Source organism: Lygodium microphyllum, chromosome 16, assembly GCF_053477565.2.
Source record: "Lygodium microphyllum isolate KBCC chromosome 16, Lygodium_microphyllum_v1.1.10, whole genome shotgun sequence".
In the NCBI taxonomy this organism is placed as follows: Eukaryota; Viridiplantae; Streptophyta; class Polypodiopsida; order Schizaeales; family Lygodiaceae; genus Lygodium; species Lygodium microphyllum.
The window spans coordinates 121,612,545-121,628,856 of record NC_141150.1 but is presented as its reverse complement, the minus strand read 5'-3'; the positions used below and the strand labels follow the sequence as shown (position 1 = coordinate 121,628,856).

At 41.1% G+C, this 16,312-nt stretch overlaps 1 protein-coding gene across 1 annotated transcript; it reads left to right on the top strand.

The window, feature by feature from the left end:
• Nucleotides 1-4,347: 4,347 nt before the first annotated feature.
• LOC148023322 (mannose-specific lectin-like) lies at nt 4,348-4,722 on the top strand. Its single transcript, XM_087695353.1, has one exon. It carries the CDS (start codon nt 4,348-4,350, stop codon nt 4,720-4,722), a length of 375 nt encoding a protein of 124 aa, XP_087551479.1.
• Nucleotides 4,723-16,312: the final 11,590 nt, after the last annotated feature.

The window sequence follows — 16,312 nt, the reverse complement described above, 5'->3', positions numbered from 1 at the left end:
GTGGCTCCTCATCACAACACTCACAGTTGATGGACGAAGAACATAGATACAATGTGAGTGCAGGGTCTCAGGAACACGGATGCTCTAATAGCATGGACAAATCAAAGAAAGGAACTCTGTATAGTGCATTTGATAAGTCATCAATGCTAGAGTTGCACTTGAAATGTACACAAGCTTTCATTGATTGTAGGATATCTTTGAATGTAATGAGAAATCCCTTATTTCAAGATGTTTTGATGTCTCTTGCAAAGCCTGGGTTTGTTTTGCCGGACTACAATAAGATGTGCACAGAGTACTTAGACAAAGTCAAAGGTGGACTTGAGCAAAGCTTGAAGCGTTCTGTCCTTGATTATGTACCTGCCTACGGATGCACCATAGCTATTGATGGATGGATAGATTGCAAGAAGAGGCCTCTAATAAATATCATGTGTATATGTCCAAGGGGGTCAGTGTTTTTGGATGCAATAGATACATCTCTTAAAGAGAAAACCTCCATGTATATTTCAAAGATATATGAGAGGGCTATTGCACATGTTGGAGGACCTGTTAATGTCACATCTATAAAGACTGATAATGCCTCTAACTATAAAGGAGCAGGGATGATTATACAAGAGAACTACAAAGAGATTACATGGGTTCCTTGCGCTACACACTCAGTCAGTTTACTCCTCAAGGATATAGGGAAAATGAGTTTTATTAAACTTACTTTAGTAGAGGCACATCATGTGGTTAAGTGCATCAGGGAGCATCAATTTACGTATGTACTCTTTCGCACAAGGTCGGAAAAAGTATTATGCATATTTTGTGCTACATGCTTTGCTACTGCTTATTATGTCCTTGAACGTTTATTGGAAGTGGGAGATGCATTGAGGGAAACAATTGTAGATGGACGATAGGTTGGATGGGTCACTAAGCATTAGATGCATGCACTTACAGCAACAAAATGCGCAGCAACAATCAGCTCAGATGCATTTTGGGTCAAGGTGGACAAAATTGTGAGTGTCACTAAGCCATTTGTAGAATTGCTAAGAGTTGTGGACAGTGACAAATTTGTACTTGGTAAAGTATACTAGCTCATGTCTGAAGCAATACGCAAGGTAAAAGCATTTGAAAAATTGAAGCCTGTAGAGCGTAAAGAGATAGCCAATTGCGCAGAAAGATGATGGGCAATGATGCACACTCTCCTACATGGCACTGCATTCATGCTAGATCCTTCGTTTCAATTGCATGATCAAACAAAGAATGATGAGGTGACTCAAAATTTCCACTTTGTGTGTGCCCAGCTGTTGCTTGGGGAAGATGGAAAACATGCATTTTATGGTCGCATACGGTTTTTTGGTAGAGAGGGAAAGTTTAGTGACAAGTGGTGTTTAGATGCCATTACATGCTTAAGTCCACTTGTTTGGTGGAATGAGTATGGTTCTAATGAAGTAGAGCTTCAACATGTGGCAAGAAGGGTATTATCAGTGGCAACATCTTCAGGCAGTTGTGAGCGAAATTGGTCTACATATGATTTCATTCATACTAAGAGGCGTAATTGTTTAAAAGCTTCAAGGGCAAGAGACTTAGTGTACTGCTTTTGTAATATGCGACTGCTTCATAGGTCGTCATCAATTGCAACTCGTATTACACATGCAGAAGGGAAGCCACATCAAAAATGAACGCACGAGGTTGTTTCTAAAGACCAAGGTTCAGAGTCTGAGAACGAATGGGAGGTTGATTCAACTAATTCTGATCTGGATGATATAGTTCCTGCTATTGATAGAGTGAAGACAACATAACATGCATTAAAGACTAAAAAAACATAGCAGGGGAAAAGAATAGCATAAACGATACATTAGATAGAATCTCAAAATTATATTCCATGTATCAAGTCTTGAAATTGAATACCAAGATATATACAAAAGTTGTCTATATATCAACAAGTCTTAATCCAAATTTACAAAATCACGAGTTTGTGTGAGCTTATCAACTGCAAAAGTGTCGCCAATTATAGGAGGTGGAGGAGCATGTGCATCCTCATATCTCTTGCATACTCCTTTTAGTCGTTGATTCTCTAACTCCATTTCAACTATTCTCAACTCTAGCTCATGGACGCGAGTTACCATAGTGTCTACGGTGAGTCCTTGTGTCACTAAAGTCATGCCTTCGGTTGCAAAATTCGTTAAGATGTCGTGGTCGTTGGTGGTGAGTACCACAGGCTTTGTCTGCTTCAATTCTATGCCCATCTCTCTTGCCCGCTTTCGATCGACGGGATGACCCATGCCAACGCCAGCGTTCTTGGATCTTTGCTGCCACATAACTTACCTTCCTAATATGTCCTGGCAATATACTTGTTGAACAAAGTATATTGCCACTTGTCCATTATTAGGTTCAGCCTGGTGGTTCTCCACAAATCTTTGATATAGTGTGCATGATAATCCTATGTGTTGAAGCTCTGATAGCTTCATTGGATATTTACGCTTTGGGTCTCTTTGTCTACTGTGATCTGTTGATCTAAATGAAACATTTCTGACAAATTCTATTGGGCAAAGAAACTTCACTCCATTGAGGTCAAGAGGAGGGCCAACCAAGTCATTTCTTGGTTTGGCCCAAGTGACATGAAACAAAATGTGTGTATATGGTTTCACTATAAAGGGGATTGGAATTGATTGGAGTTTGAATTCTCTTGTATATGCGTGTTCAGTCTCAGTGTCACTCTTATGAGGGAGATGTGTTCTCCATGCATCCTAACTTAGCACTTAGCTTTCTTTTTTCTATGATGATTATATCAAGGATTGTATCAAGCAAGGAAAGCTTCTCTTTGTCCCACACAAAGAACATGAACAAGATACCAAGGATTGATCCGAAGAAGAAGCAGGTACAAAACACACACGCAAGCAAAGAAAGATCCTGATCTATGGCCTTTCTCAGAGAGAATCTTGATTCTTTTCGGTGATGAGGAGACTGAGAGGTGAGATTCCATATTGTTGCTAGGTGCTCAAGTAGTGTTTGAGAGTGGCATGAGAGTGTGAGTTTTTCCTCTCATCCTACTAAGCCCCTATGATTGAATCTTGGTGCCTAGAGCAATTCTCAAGTTGTGTATTTTTCGCATCTCTTTATTGTTTTGGGTGTTGGTGACATGGTGAATGTTCAAGGACAATCTAGCTCTGGTCCTTGTTTTGTTTTTTCTTTGTTCGAGCTATAGTTGGCAATGACCATGTTTGGTTGTTGTTCATTCCAAGGCTCTCGAAAGGACTATTTATAGAGATGGTTCTCTTTCTCTCAGGCCTTCTCACAATGTCTCAAGGGCCGGTTCGCTATCCGTAAACCCTCTATATCACATGTGTTAAAGGTGTATTTTTAAAACCCCTTATCTATGAGTTTTTAATTATTAAAACACACTCTATTTCTATTCAATATGTAAATGCCCCCTTTAAAATGGAAGCCTTTTGTAAGTAAATAATATGCAAAAAAGGATTTTAAAAACCAGTGACCCCCCCATAGTGCTAGAGAAACTATATCATGAGAACAAACCCGATTTGGTACACCGATGATTGGTGTACTATGTGTGTGTGTGTGTGCATGCATGTGGGTGTGTGTGCTTGCAAGTGTTCTAGCTCTCTCTCTCCTCCAATGTTTTCAATTAAGTAGCAACATGGTGAGATTTTTAAGAACATAACCATAAATAGCACATAGATAACGCTTTTGCAAGGATGGTGTGTTGTACTGTGTGTGTGTGCACACATGTGGGTGTGTGTGCTTGCAAGTGTTCTAGCTCTCTCTCTCCTCCAATGTTTTCAATTAAGTAGCAACATGGTGAGATTTTTAAGAACATAAGAACATAACCATAAATAGCACATAGATAATGCTTTGGTAGAGATCATGTGGCACATGTCTCTGCCAATACTATAAGGTCGCTGTGTGTGTGTAGGGGTCTCGCTCTCTCTCTCTTTCACGCACACCCCCTCTCTCTATAATGGATGCTTTCTTTTACACTACCTTTGGGTTTCCTCGGTGGGCATATTGTGAATAGTGTTCGAGTGATGAGTGCTTGTGTTGTAGCTTGTATTATTGCTATTGGTGGGGACATGGGAGAAGGGTGGTATGGTGTTCCATGCCAAGCTTTGTTCGATACGGCGCATACACCGCATCTTATGTTCACTCTCTCCATGGACCACGAATGCTATAATTATGAGCATAAAGGAAAAAGGGAATAATAAAGATAATGCCGCGAATATAGATAATGCGGACATAATAGGCAATTATCACCTGCACGTTAGCGCCTATAAAGAGGCAAGACGGCGGTGAGATGATCAAGTGCAGAAGAAGAACTAATAGCACCTTCTGAAGATCAGGATCAGAAAAATGGCAGCAGAGCAGGCGAAGAAACATGGCTCCATTTTGTACGCCGACCAAGAGCTGGCGATGGATGAGAGCTTGACCTCGGAAAATGGGCAGTATTCTCTGATCATGCAGGGTGATGGGAATTTTGTGGAGTACAAGTCGCCAGCTGGAACTGCCGTCTGGCACAGCAACACAGCTAAGCGTGGCAAGCGGGCCTGCCTGCAAAGGGACGGCCGCTTACTGGTGCTCGGTGATTGCGGCACGGTGGAGTGGGCTAGCTCCGACAAGCCTCTCAAGGACGACAGCTACAAGCTAGTGCTGCAGAACGACGGCAACGCCGTCATCTATGACGGCGCTGACGTGTCCGTCTGGTCTAACTGCGTCGACAAGAAGTAGCTTACATACAAGCTACACTACTTATAGAAGAGGGGTGGTGTTTCTGCCTGTGTTGCAACTGGATTGGGCCCAGGTGTTATATAGCTAAATAAAACAATGGCCACCTCTCATCGTCTGCAATCTCTCTCTCTCTCTCTCTCTCTCTCTCTCTCTCTCATCCCACGTTTGTTTCTACGAATCTAAACTCACCAGATTTACGTGTCTAGACTTATGTAGTTACGGTATTTCTAGTATTCGCACGTCTAGGCTTATGTAGTTACGGCATTTCTAGTATTCGCACATCTATGCTTGAATATATCCACCATTTCTAGTAGACTCATGCACTTACCATGCATCATTTCTAGTTGAATTTATATGCTTAAGTTCTTCATGGTGGGCTTCTCCCATTCTTCTCGCAAATAAAAATATGGTTGCATGTGCTCTCTCTCTCTCTCTCTCTCTCTCTCTCTCTCTCATCCCACATTTGTCTAAACTCACCAGATTTACGTGTCTAGACTTATGTAGTTACGGTATTTCTAGTATTCGCACGTCTAGACTTATGTAGTTACGGCATTTCTAGTATTCGCACGTCTGTGCTTGAATATATCCACCATTTCTACTAGACTCATGCACTTACTATGCATCGTTTCTAGTTGAATTTATATGCTTAAATTCTTCATCGTGGGCTTCTCCCATTCTTCTCCCAAATAAAAATATGGTTGCATGTGCTTCTTAATAGATTACTATGCACTTAACCAGATAATGGCGAGAAATAAGTACCAAATGCCAAGCATGGATGGGCTTTTTTTTTTAATTTATTTCTAGCAACACTTATGATGTTGATGGATAAAGTTTTAGGTTCATATTTGGGAAAAAATATAGTAGTTCTTCTTAATGATATAATGATTTATAATAAACAAAAAATAGAACACCTAGAGTACTTAATATGTGCTATATTCAATTTCCTCAATAAGATCAAAGTATTTGGGAAGGAATCTAAATTTTGATTTTTCACTCAAAAGATCCATTACTTGAACCATATCATAACCACAAATGCTACGAAGATGAGTCTTCATAAGAGCGATGCCAGTATGAGGTGGTGGTGAGAGTCTAAAATCTCAAGGGCCTCTATTACCATGTAGTCTATTGTGTAGACACTATCCTAATCGTATTTGTTCCTAAGGAAATTACCTTTGCCAACCTAGTTGGTGCATGGAGGCTTCACTCACAATGGAGTATAGGTCTTGTGATTCAAGCTCTTGGAGTGGCCCCCCTTGATGCTTGGTTTGGAGAAGAAGAGCTTGAAGGAAGCTCCTTCTAATCCTATCACTTCCTTCTCACTGCACAAGTATGGTTCAAGCACATGGGCAAGAACACTTGCGGGCTCTCAATGCAATGCATAGCTAGCCCTAATGTAAACCCTACACTAGGCTCAAGCACACACATGTGCATTCAAGCTCAAGCAAACACTCATGCATTCACACAAGCAAGAAGATAGAGAGAGAGAGAGAGAGAGAGAGAGAGAGAGCAATAGACATGCCTTAGCATAAACATAAGCAATAGAGAGAGAGAGAGAGAGAGAGAGCAATAGACATGCTTTAGCATAAACATAAGCAATAGATTAGTCCTCCTTAACCAAGACAAGCTCATGAGAGTAGAGAGCTCTCACAAGTATGCTTCTTCACTCTCCACAAGAGGGAGTTGAGAAATGAGCAAAAAAGGATGGGTTTTACACGAGCACTCACTTATATAGAAGTTATGGCCAAAAATTAGGTCTTGTCCAAAACTAGCCAAAACTCAAGTTTCTTCTAATTTGAGTGCTATCAAGGCTAGTTCTAGCTAAATTCATGGGCAGGAGTTCAGATGATTGGGAAGTTACAAAGTGAAACTCATACGAGCCTGAAGATATTACCATGTGGATATATTCGCAAGGTTTGGCAAGATTTTAGATTAGTCACCCAAAATGTCAAAAAACTGTAAAACATGCCTTGAGCGATCATTTTTCGATGAAGATCCTTGTAAACTTAGGGTGCAGGTTTACATTCCCCCCCACCACACTACATTCCATCCTCGAAATGGTAGTTAAAAGAAGTGGTAGTGCTGGTGGTGATTGTGGCCAGCTCTAGGGAACCTCTTCTTATCTTTGTTATTAGTCACGATAAATGTCGTAATAATTATCGTATTTGATAGGAGAATAGGTAAAAAAGATGACAAATTTGTGAAAAAGAAGTCCCTTATGTGTCCCATTCAAGTTCTCCCAAACAGATGAGGCGTGGCAAGTTAGTGGCGATTTCACACTTGATGTGAATGGGAACACAGGCAATGGTGAGGATGTCAGAAAGTAGGGGGATCGTTTTTTGCAAAGTGCGCATATTTCTTGATGGATCTTGATAGCTATGGCCCTGTATTGGCCATCTCAAGCTCTAGTCACTCTAGCATCTATTGTGCTGGTGATGCGATTGAACTCATCTTGTAAGTTTTCAATGCGAAATTGATCAGCTTGCAACCTATGCATAATTTGCTCTAGCCTTAGAAATTCCTGTGAGAATGTAGTGTTCGCTTCATAGCAACTGTACTTTTCATTACCGACATGTTGTTGTAGGAGCACTCCAAGCACACTAATGTGGAACTTGTTGAACCATGCATCCAGCCGAGGGTTTGCCATAATGGTTATAAGGCTGTTTGGAGAAAATTTGACAAGATTTTGGAAGCACCAACTATTTACACTTTTTGGACCTGTTTTGGATTAGTATTGAGTGTCTAGGTCTCTTTTGGGAGTGTGGTTCATGTACACACATAATATAACATAGTGGAAAGAATTGGTTTCATACCTAAGGTGTGTATAATCTTTGAAACACCATATGAGTGTGTGGTCTGTTGCATGCACAGCCAAAACCAAATCTCACACAATCCTGTATATGATGTTTTTATCTCAAACTGGTGATGACTTGATATACCCCCCTAATCTATATGCTGAGAGGAACCTATGGCTGAAGTATGAAGGGAAATGGAGTTTTTTATGAGTGGCTATGACCTCTCATAGTTCTTGCACACACACACAACACATATGATGCACATGGTCACTCAAAACATGCATAGAGCACATCAACGCATAGTTAACACATAGGAGTACACACATGTAAAAGCAATAAACCTAATTCTTACTCATTTGTATGCAAAAATTGATGGAAAATCACACGACACTCTTTGATGAGAGCTCCTTTAGTTGTTGCATTTAAAAAATTCTCCTCAACAAAGCGAACTGGGTGGCCTCTATGCCCAGCCCATGACCAAAAATTTACAAGTATAAAAACCCACTTCCTAGGCTCACCAGGTTCAATAATCTACAAATTCGAAACAAAATCGGTTGTCCCAGTATAGTTACAAAGATGGTTTTATACAAAAGATGGTTGGCCCTGCTGATCCCCAAAAATAATTTGGTCGCCCCAAAACTTGGCGGAACACAAGTATATTGTTCCACGACCAGGATGCATTCAATTGTAGGAGTCTAACACAAGGTTGTAGTAATCAACACACATCAACACAATCAATTGCACACCAAACTTGAAGTACGGCTAAATGCCTTAGGTATCCATCAAGATGGCTATTTGATGTCTTGGCAACTTGTCTATCAAGCTCCTTCTCTGGTGGTTGATCAATGGAATCAAAAAAAGCACTAGAATTAGGGTTAACCATGATGGCTACACTAGTATTAGAAGGCATATCTAGGTCCATGATCTCTATAAACTCATGCATAATAATATCTTTGACCTCTAATGTTGTTGTCCCCACCTCCTTCAGAGTTTTGATTGGCTCTGCATGCAGAATAATATCTTTGACCTCTGATGTTGTTGTCCCCACCTCCTTCTGAGTTTTGATTGGCTCTGCATCTTTCTCTTCATGTTGACGCTTCCTCTTATCATTTTTCCTTTTTCAAGAGATATTGATTTACTGTCATTAATGCAGTGATGAAAGTGGTGGCACTCACTAGCTCCTCACAGAGGTGTTTTCTAACCATTCTACCTTCATCATCATCATCTCACCCTCGGCCACGTGTGATACAACACTCAAGGCTAAAGGATTCACTAGATAAGATATACCCTCTGTTGTCTTCACACAAAGGCATGAAGACCTATCAATGCCGCAAGTGTCTGCTTTCGTATATTGAACAGCTCCACAATTCTTGAAGGGAGAGTCATGGCAATCCTTAAAGAACAAATGAACCTACTCTAGAATGCCTCTAGATGGTGAGCAGAAATCCAAATCCCATTGTTTTTTAGGCTCTATAGTGCCATCCACCAAAGGTGGTTTGGTTCTTTTGTTGTTGTGACAACTCACCTACAAAGGTGTCCACAAAGTAATTTTTTTTTACAAAGTGTTTCCAACGATCTTAAGGACCATATATAATAGCCCCACACCCCTATGGCCAAATCCATAAGAGTTATTAGTGGTCACTCAAACAAGTAAGAGGCATCTTCTCTCCTTTGATGAATAGCCCTATAGGGATTTTATTTTCAAGAATATCAACTTGTTTTATTGAAAGAAACCCCATATCCCTATGGTCAAAGAGCCGTGGGACTTAATCATAACCTAATAGCCATCTGACCCTTTGGCCATATGAGTTTTTAGCTGCCTTGAAAATACATCTCTATTTTAGTCCTATGATCAACGGTCCATAAAACTCAACAAGCAAGGTTTCTTAATGTTTAAGGGCCCTTACAAACATAGCCATATGGCTCATTAAGAAATATTTCTTAAATATGGAGAGGTTTCTTTTCTATTCCTGCTTTATGGTATCCACTCAGTCATAGTCCTATGGCCAAAAAGCCATAGGACTCAAAGAGAGAGATTTCTATGAGGTCTCCTTTCTAGGCAATAACCACCCAATCTCATTATTAGGTCTCGAATGGTAATCCACTAGGCATTATGGCTCAAGAATGAAGAGTTATTACTGATGTAGAGGTATCCTTGGAGGCATAAGACCACTCAGTTAGAGATATTTTTATATTCACTCATCCATATCCCTATGGCCAAAGGGCCACAAGACTCAATAATGAAGACCTCTTATTACTATAAGGGTATCCATTATAGGACTAAGAAAAATCAGTCATAGGTCTTGGTATAGAGCTTGAGTGGTCATAGTAGTTTTTTGGTGGCCACTCAATCATAGCCCTCATTTCTAGCTCCTATTGCAAAAGAGTACTAGAATTTTCTAGCCCTATGACCAGAGGGCTATAGGACTCAATCTTAGTCATTCGATGAGATAGACTTCTCTAGCCTTGTGTCTTAAAGGGTCATAAGACTCAATTTTAGTCATTTAGCAATATAGTCTCTATTCCTATGGTCATAGGGACATAGGACTCAATCATAGCCATTTAGCCAAGAGTGACAACTCCCTTTGTCTAGAGGACTCAATCTCAACCATTTAGCCATCGTACTCATTCAAAGCCCTATGTGACTCATACACACCTGTTTCTTTGCATCACTCATTCATAATCCTATGGCGGGTCTCTTTTCTAGGCCTATGTGTGGCTACATAGGTCTCTTTCTATTTGCCAGAGGCCTCTTTACTAGGCCTGTGTGACCGGCTTGCCATAAGAGTAATAGGATGCTCCCTCTCTTTTGAATCTCTATCTCTTTCTCCTTTTTGTTTCATTTTTCCCCCCCTCTTTCTCTTCTTGAGTCCTTAAATTTTCTAGCCCTATGCCAAAGGGCCATAGAGGTCTCTTTTCTAGCCCTATGCCAAAGGGCCATAGGGGTCTCTTTTCTAGGTCTATGTGACTGGGTTTTACTGCAAAAAGAGTCTTTGAGTTTTCGCGCCCTATGGCCAAAGGGCCATTGGACTCAATCATAGCCCTTTAGCCACTAGGACTCAGTCATACCAATTTATTAACATCATTCACTCAGAGCCCTGTGGCCCTTTGGCCCCACAAGGGTCTCCTTTCTAGGCCTATGTCCGGCTACATAGGTCTCTTTTCTAGATCGCAAGGCCTCTTTACTAGGCCTGTGACATTAGGGGAAGGTTGAGGTCCATAGGGGCCCTTTAAGCTGCCATATTAAAATTTTAAGTACTTTGGCTTAACTTGTTAATGTTCTTTAACTTTGGATGCTCTTCTTTTCTTCAAACGACTAGAATTTCAAATTTTAAAATTTCCCACCAAAACCAATTTAAAATCAGCGGACGAGAAAAAGTATATCATGTAACATATCTATGGAAAGATTTCAATGCGTAGATTCTAGATCTGTAATCTTCGCATATGTTGATCGAAAATCAAAAAATTTCCCTCCCACTTTTCTAGAGAGAAAAAGTACACAAGGAATCTTTGAAAGAATCTTTTAGACTTTCTTAAAAACCCAACATTCTTCTCCACATGGCAAACACCCATTTGCCTTTCTCTTAATCATGTTGATTAGCCCATGGCATCTTAAAGGGCCCCTATGGACCCATCCTTCCCCTAATGCCAAGAAGCCACAAAAGTCATAGGGTATTCTCTCCCTCTCTCTCTCTCTGACTATCTTTTTTGAATCTCTCTCTCTCTCTCTCTCTCTCTCTCTCCCCCTCTCCCCCTCTCCCCTCTCTCTCTCTCTCTCTCCCTCTCCCTCTCCCTCTCCCTCTCCCTCTCCCTCTCCCTCTCCCTCTCTATCTTTTTATGTTTCTCTCTCTCTCTTTCTCTGACTCTTTTTGTTTCATTATCATCCTCTACTCTTCTTGTGTCTTATAATTTTCTAGCCCTATGGCCAAAGGGTCATAGGGTATCCTCTCTCTCTCTCTCTCTCTCTCTATATATATATATATATCTATATATATATATATATATATATCCTTCTATCTAGCTTTTTTGTATCTCTGTCTCTATCTCTCTCTTGTGTTTCATTCTCTCCCCTCTCTCTCGCTCTCTTCTCTCTTTATCTTCTTGAGTCTTACAATTTTCTAGTCCTATTGCCAAAGGGTCATAGGGTATTCTCTCTCTCTCTTTCTCTCTCTCTTGTTTCATTCTCTCTCTCTCTCTTCTTGAGTCTTACAATTTTCTAGCCCTATGGCCAAGGGGTCATATGGTATTCTCTTTCTATCTGTCTCTATGTCTCTCTCTCTCTCCCCTTGTCTCTCTTTCTCTAAACCTAGGGTGCGGGTCCACATTCCCCCTGCCACACTACATTCCGTCCTCAGAATGGTGGTTGAAAGAAGAGGTAGTGCCGGTGGTGATTGTGGACAGCTTTGGGGAACCTCCTCTTATCTTTCTTATTAGTCACGATAAATGTCATAATAATTTTCGTAGTTGATAGGTCAAAAAAGATGACAAAATTGTGAAAAAGAAAGCCCTTATGTGTCCCATTCAAGTTCTCCCAAACAGATGAGGCATGGCAAGTTGGTGATGATTTCAATGGGAACACAGGCGATGGTGAGGATCTCAGAAAGTAGGGAGATCCTTTTTCACAAAGTGCGCATATTTACTGATGGATCTTGATAGCTATGGCCCTGTATTGGCCATCTCGAGCTCTAATCATTCTAGCATTTGCTGTGCTGGTGATGGAGTTGAACTCATCTTGTAAGTTTTCAATGCAAAAATGATTAGCCCGCAACCTATGTGTAATTTGCTCTAGCCTTAGAAATTCGTGTGATAATGTAGTGTTGGCTTCATAGCAGTTGTACTTTTCATTACTGACATGTTGCTATAGGAGCACTGCAAGGACACTAATGTGGAACTTGTTGAACCATGCATCCATAGCCGAGGGTTTGCCATAATGGTTGTAAGGGTTTGCACCAGCTGTTTACATTTTTTGGACCTATTTTGGGTTAGTATTGAGTGTCTAGGTCTCTTGTGGGAGTGTGATGCATGTACACACATAATAAAACATAGTGGAAAGATTTGGTTTCATACCTAAGGTGTGTATATGCTTTGAAACACAATATGAGTGTGTGGTGTGCTTCGTGCACATCCAAAACCAAATCTAACACAATCGTGTATATGATGCTTTTGTCTCAAAATGGTGATGACTTGATATACCCCCCTAATCTATATGCTGAGAGGATCGTATGGTTGAAGTATCAAGGGAAATGGAGTTTTCTATGAGTGGCTATGACCTCTCATAGTTCTTGCACACACACGACACATATGATGCACATGGTCACTCAAAACATGCATAAAGCACATCAACGCATAGGAGTACACACATGTAAAAGCAATAAACCTAATTCTTACTCATTTGCATGCAAGAATTGATGAAAATCACATGATCTCTTTGATGAGAGCTCCTTTAGTTCTTGCATTCAAAAAAGTCTCCTCCACAAAGCAAACTAGGCGGCCTATATGCCCACATCCCATGACCAAAAATCTACATATATAAAAACCAACTTCCTAGGCTCACCAGGCTCAATAATCTACAAATTGGAAACCAAATTGGTCCTAATATAGTTACAAAGATGGTTGGTCCTGCTGATCCCCAAAAATAATTTGGTCACCCCAAAACTTATCGGAACACAAGTATATTGTTCCACGACCATGATGCATTCAATTGTAGGAGTCTTGTCGTAATCAACACAATGAATTGCACACCAAACTTGAAGTACTACTCAATGCCTAGGTATCCATCAAGACGGCTCTTTGATGTCCTAGTAACCTATCTATCAAGCTCCTTCTTTGGTGGTTGATCAATGGAAGCAAGTATTAGAAGCAGGGTCAGTGATGATGGCTACACTAGTGCTAGACGGTATATCTAGGTCCATGATCTCTATAATCCCTCTCTGTCTCTCTCTCTATCTTTTTATGTTTCTCTCTCTCTCTCTTTCTCTCACTCTTTTTGTTTCATTATCTTCCTCTATCTCTCACTCTTCTTTTGTCTTATAATTTTCTAGCCCTGTGGCCAAAGGGTCATAGGGTATTCTCTCTCTCTCTCTCTCTCTCTCTCTCTCTCTCTCTCTCTCTCTCTCTCTCTCTCTCTCTCTCTCTCTCTCTCTCTCTCTCTCTATCTATCTATCTATCTATCTTTCTATCTAGCTTTTTTTGTATCTCTTTCTCTATCTCTCTCTTCTTTTGTTTTCATTCTCTCCCCTCTCTCTCTTTATCTTCTTGAGTCTTACAATTTTCTAGTCCTATTGCCAAAGGGTCATAGGGTTCTCTCTCTCTCTCTCTCTCTCTCTCTCTCTCTCTCTCTCTCTCTCTCTCTCTCTCTCTCTCTCTCTCTCTCTCTCTCTCTCTCTCTCTCTCTCTCTCTCTCTCTCTCTTGTTTCATTCTCTCTCTGTCTCTCTTCTTGAGTCTTACAATTTTCTAGCCCTATGGCCAAGGGGTCATATGGTATTCTCTTCCTATCTATCTCTATGTTTCTGCCTCTCTCTCCCCTTGTCTCTCTTTCTCTAAACCTAGGGTGCGGGTTCACACTACATTCTGTCCTCAAAATGGCGATTGAAAGAAGAGGTAGTGCTCATGGTGATTGTGGCCAGCTCGAGGGAACCTCTTCTTATCTTTCTTATTCGTCACGGTAAATGTCCTAATAATTATCGTAGTTGATAGGAGAATAGGTAAAAAAGGATGACAAAATTGTGGAAAAGAAGGCCCCATTAGGAAAAGTTTGGACCTCAAAAGGGCCCTTTAGATTAAGGGGTGATTATGAATGGGCCAATAGGAAGAGGATGGTGGTAACAATTGGGGCCCTCCACAGAGTAGGGGGAAGTCTACTTTTCCAGCCTCATTATGTCTTTGTCCCTAGAGAGAAGGAAGGGGGGTAGGGGGTGGGGTTAGGTGGGGTGGGGGGTAGGGGGAGTGGGGGGTTATTAAATGCATGCACTTTTAGCCCCACCAAAAAATCTTGTGCATAAAAAAACCCTAGTTTTTTTTTTAAATGAAACTTTTTCAAAACTTCACTTTTTCCCTCTAAAACTCCCTCCCAACCTATACTATGGTCAAAAAAGTATTTCCTATCTCTAGTATTCCCTCTCCCAAGCTCCCTTTGATTGCAAGTAAACTTTTTGTTAGTCCACATCCTCTCCTTCCCATTTTCTATCTCTAAACCTCTCAAGCTCTCCATTGCTAAGAATCATCATCTCCTCTGCACCCTAAGCCCTCCATTGCTTCTCCACACTCAAGCTCTCCAAGTTTCCAAGTGCACCATCCCTCCCAAGCTCTCTGTTGCTTCTCCACTCTTAAGCTCTCTCAAGCTCTCCTAGCTTACAAGTGCACCATCCCTCCCAAGCTCTCCGTTGCTTCTCCACTCTCAATCTCTCCATTAGTGCACCTAATCTGAGGCTCCCATGGTCTCCATTGATGCATACATCTCAACCTCTCCTTTGGTGCACCTCACCAAAGCTCTCCATCAAAACTCTCTCCATCAGCTCTCTCTCAAGCTATCCATTGCTGCCACAACCTACACTTCACCAAACCTCTTAGAAGCTCGCATTAGCTTTCTCAAGCCACACTAGCTCCCCCCTTCCTCCATTCAAATGACCACCCCGTGCACACACCATCAACGACCAAGAGACGAGATTGAAGAACTTGTGTTGCATAACACACGGAACAATGGTGGAGAATGGGTAGCAACAAGGTTCGAGAGAGGCTCTTGGGTTTACATGCAACCCACAGCGATTGGCCCTTATCGTATGCGGAAACGCGATGTATTAGACCGACATTGGAAAGGGAGGCTTCTTGGTTTCAAGGAGAAGAAATGTGCAAAGTGGTGGCGATTGTCCATTGGATTATCGGACATACATGTACGTAATAACATTTGGCAAAGGGCATTCTCTACGAATTGTAGGTTTCTTGTTTCGTGTATCACATTGTTGCTCTTCAACTTCAATATAAATCATTGCATGCTTACTTACTTTGGTGCTTTTGTAGTCATCTTCCCCTCAAGTCTCATTGAAGAGCAACCTCTCCAAAGTCTATCGAGTACATTCACATCGATTCATACGAGCATTGGGGAGGTGATGTTCGCTGGAATGCCTCCATCACAGCTCAATCAGAGGAGGGTATTATTTTATTCGCATACGTATATTATTCCTAAGAAAGTGGGAGAGTATGGTAAACTCGAACCTCACCACCTGATCTTCATAGCTTAGAATGGCCCCAACTAGATGCTTGGTCAGCGTTTGCCCTCAAGCATAAGACCAGTATGGATATTTTTTCATTAATGAAGTTTGGAACAATGTCTATATCTCTGGGTTTGAGTTGGTGTTGCGCAATCCATGTCTTTGTGCACATTTTTCATGACCTTCCATTCAGCCAAACTACTACTATGTTTGTATACAAGGAGGTTGAATTTGAGCTTTTTGAGGCATTACTTGGTGAGAAATGTGCAATTGTGGAGGAAGGGCTGCACAATGGGTACACTTATAGATGCAACATGGGGCAAAATATTAGCATAAGATACATAAGATCTCGCACAACATTGTATATTCGCTTTCATTATGAGCATTGGATGCTTAAAAAGGGTAAATGGATTCCTCTACAACTTAATGAGGGCGAGATATTACATGTTTTTCTCCATGATTCGGATAAATCATGCAACCTTCGAATGGATTAATGCTTGGGGGATGCTTGCCATCAAGATTGAATTCCCCTTAGACAACACTGCTGACCCCCCGAGTGACATACTCCTCCCCCTTTGTGATTCTGTACT

What these genes read in the sequence shown, in the direction of transcription:
- LOC148023322 (XM_087695353.1), top strand. Translation starts at nt 4,348, where the DNA reads ATGGCAGCAGAGCAGGCGAAGAAACATGGCTCCATTTTGTACGCCGAC.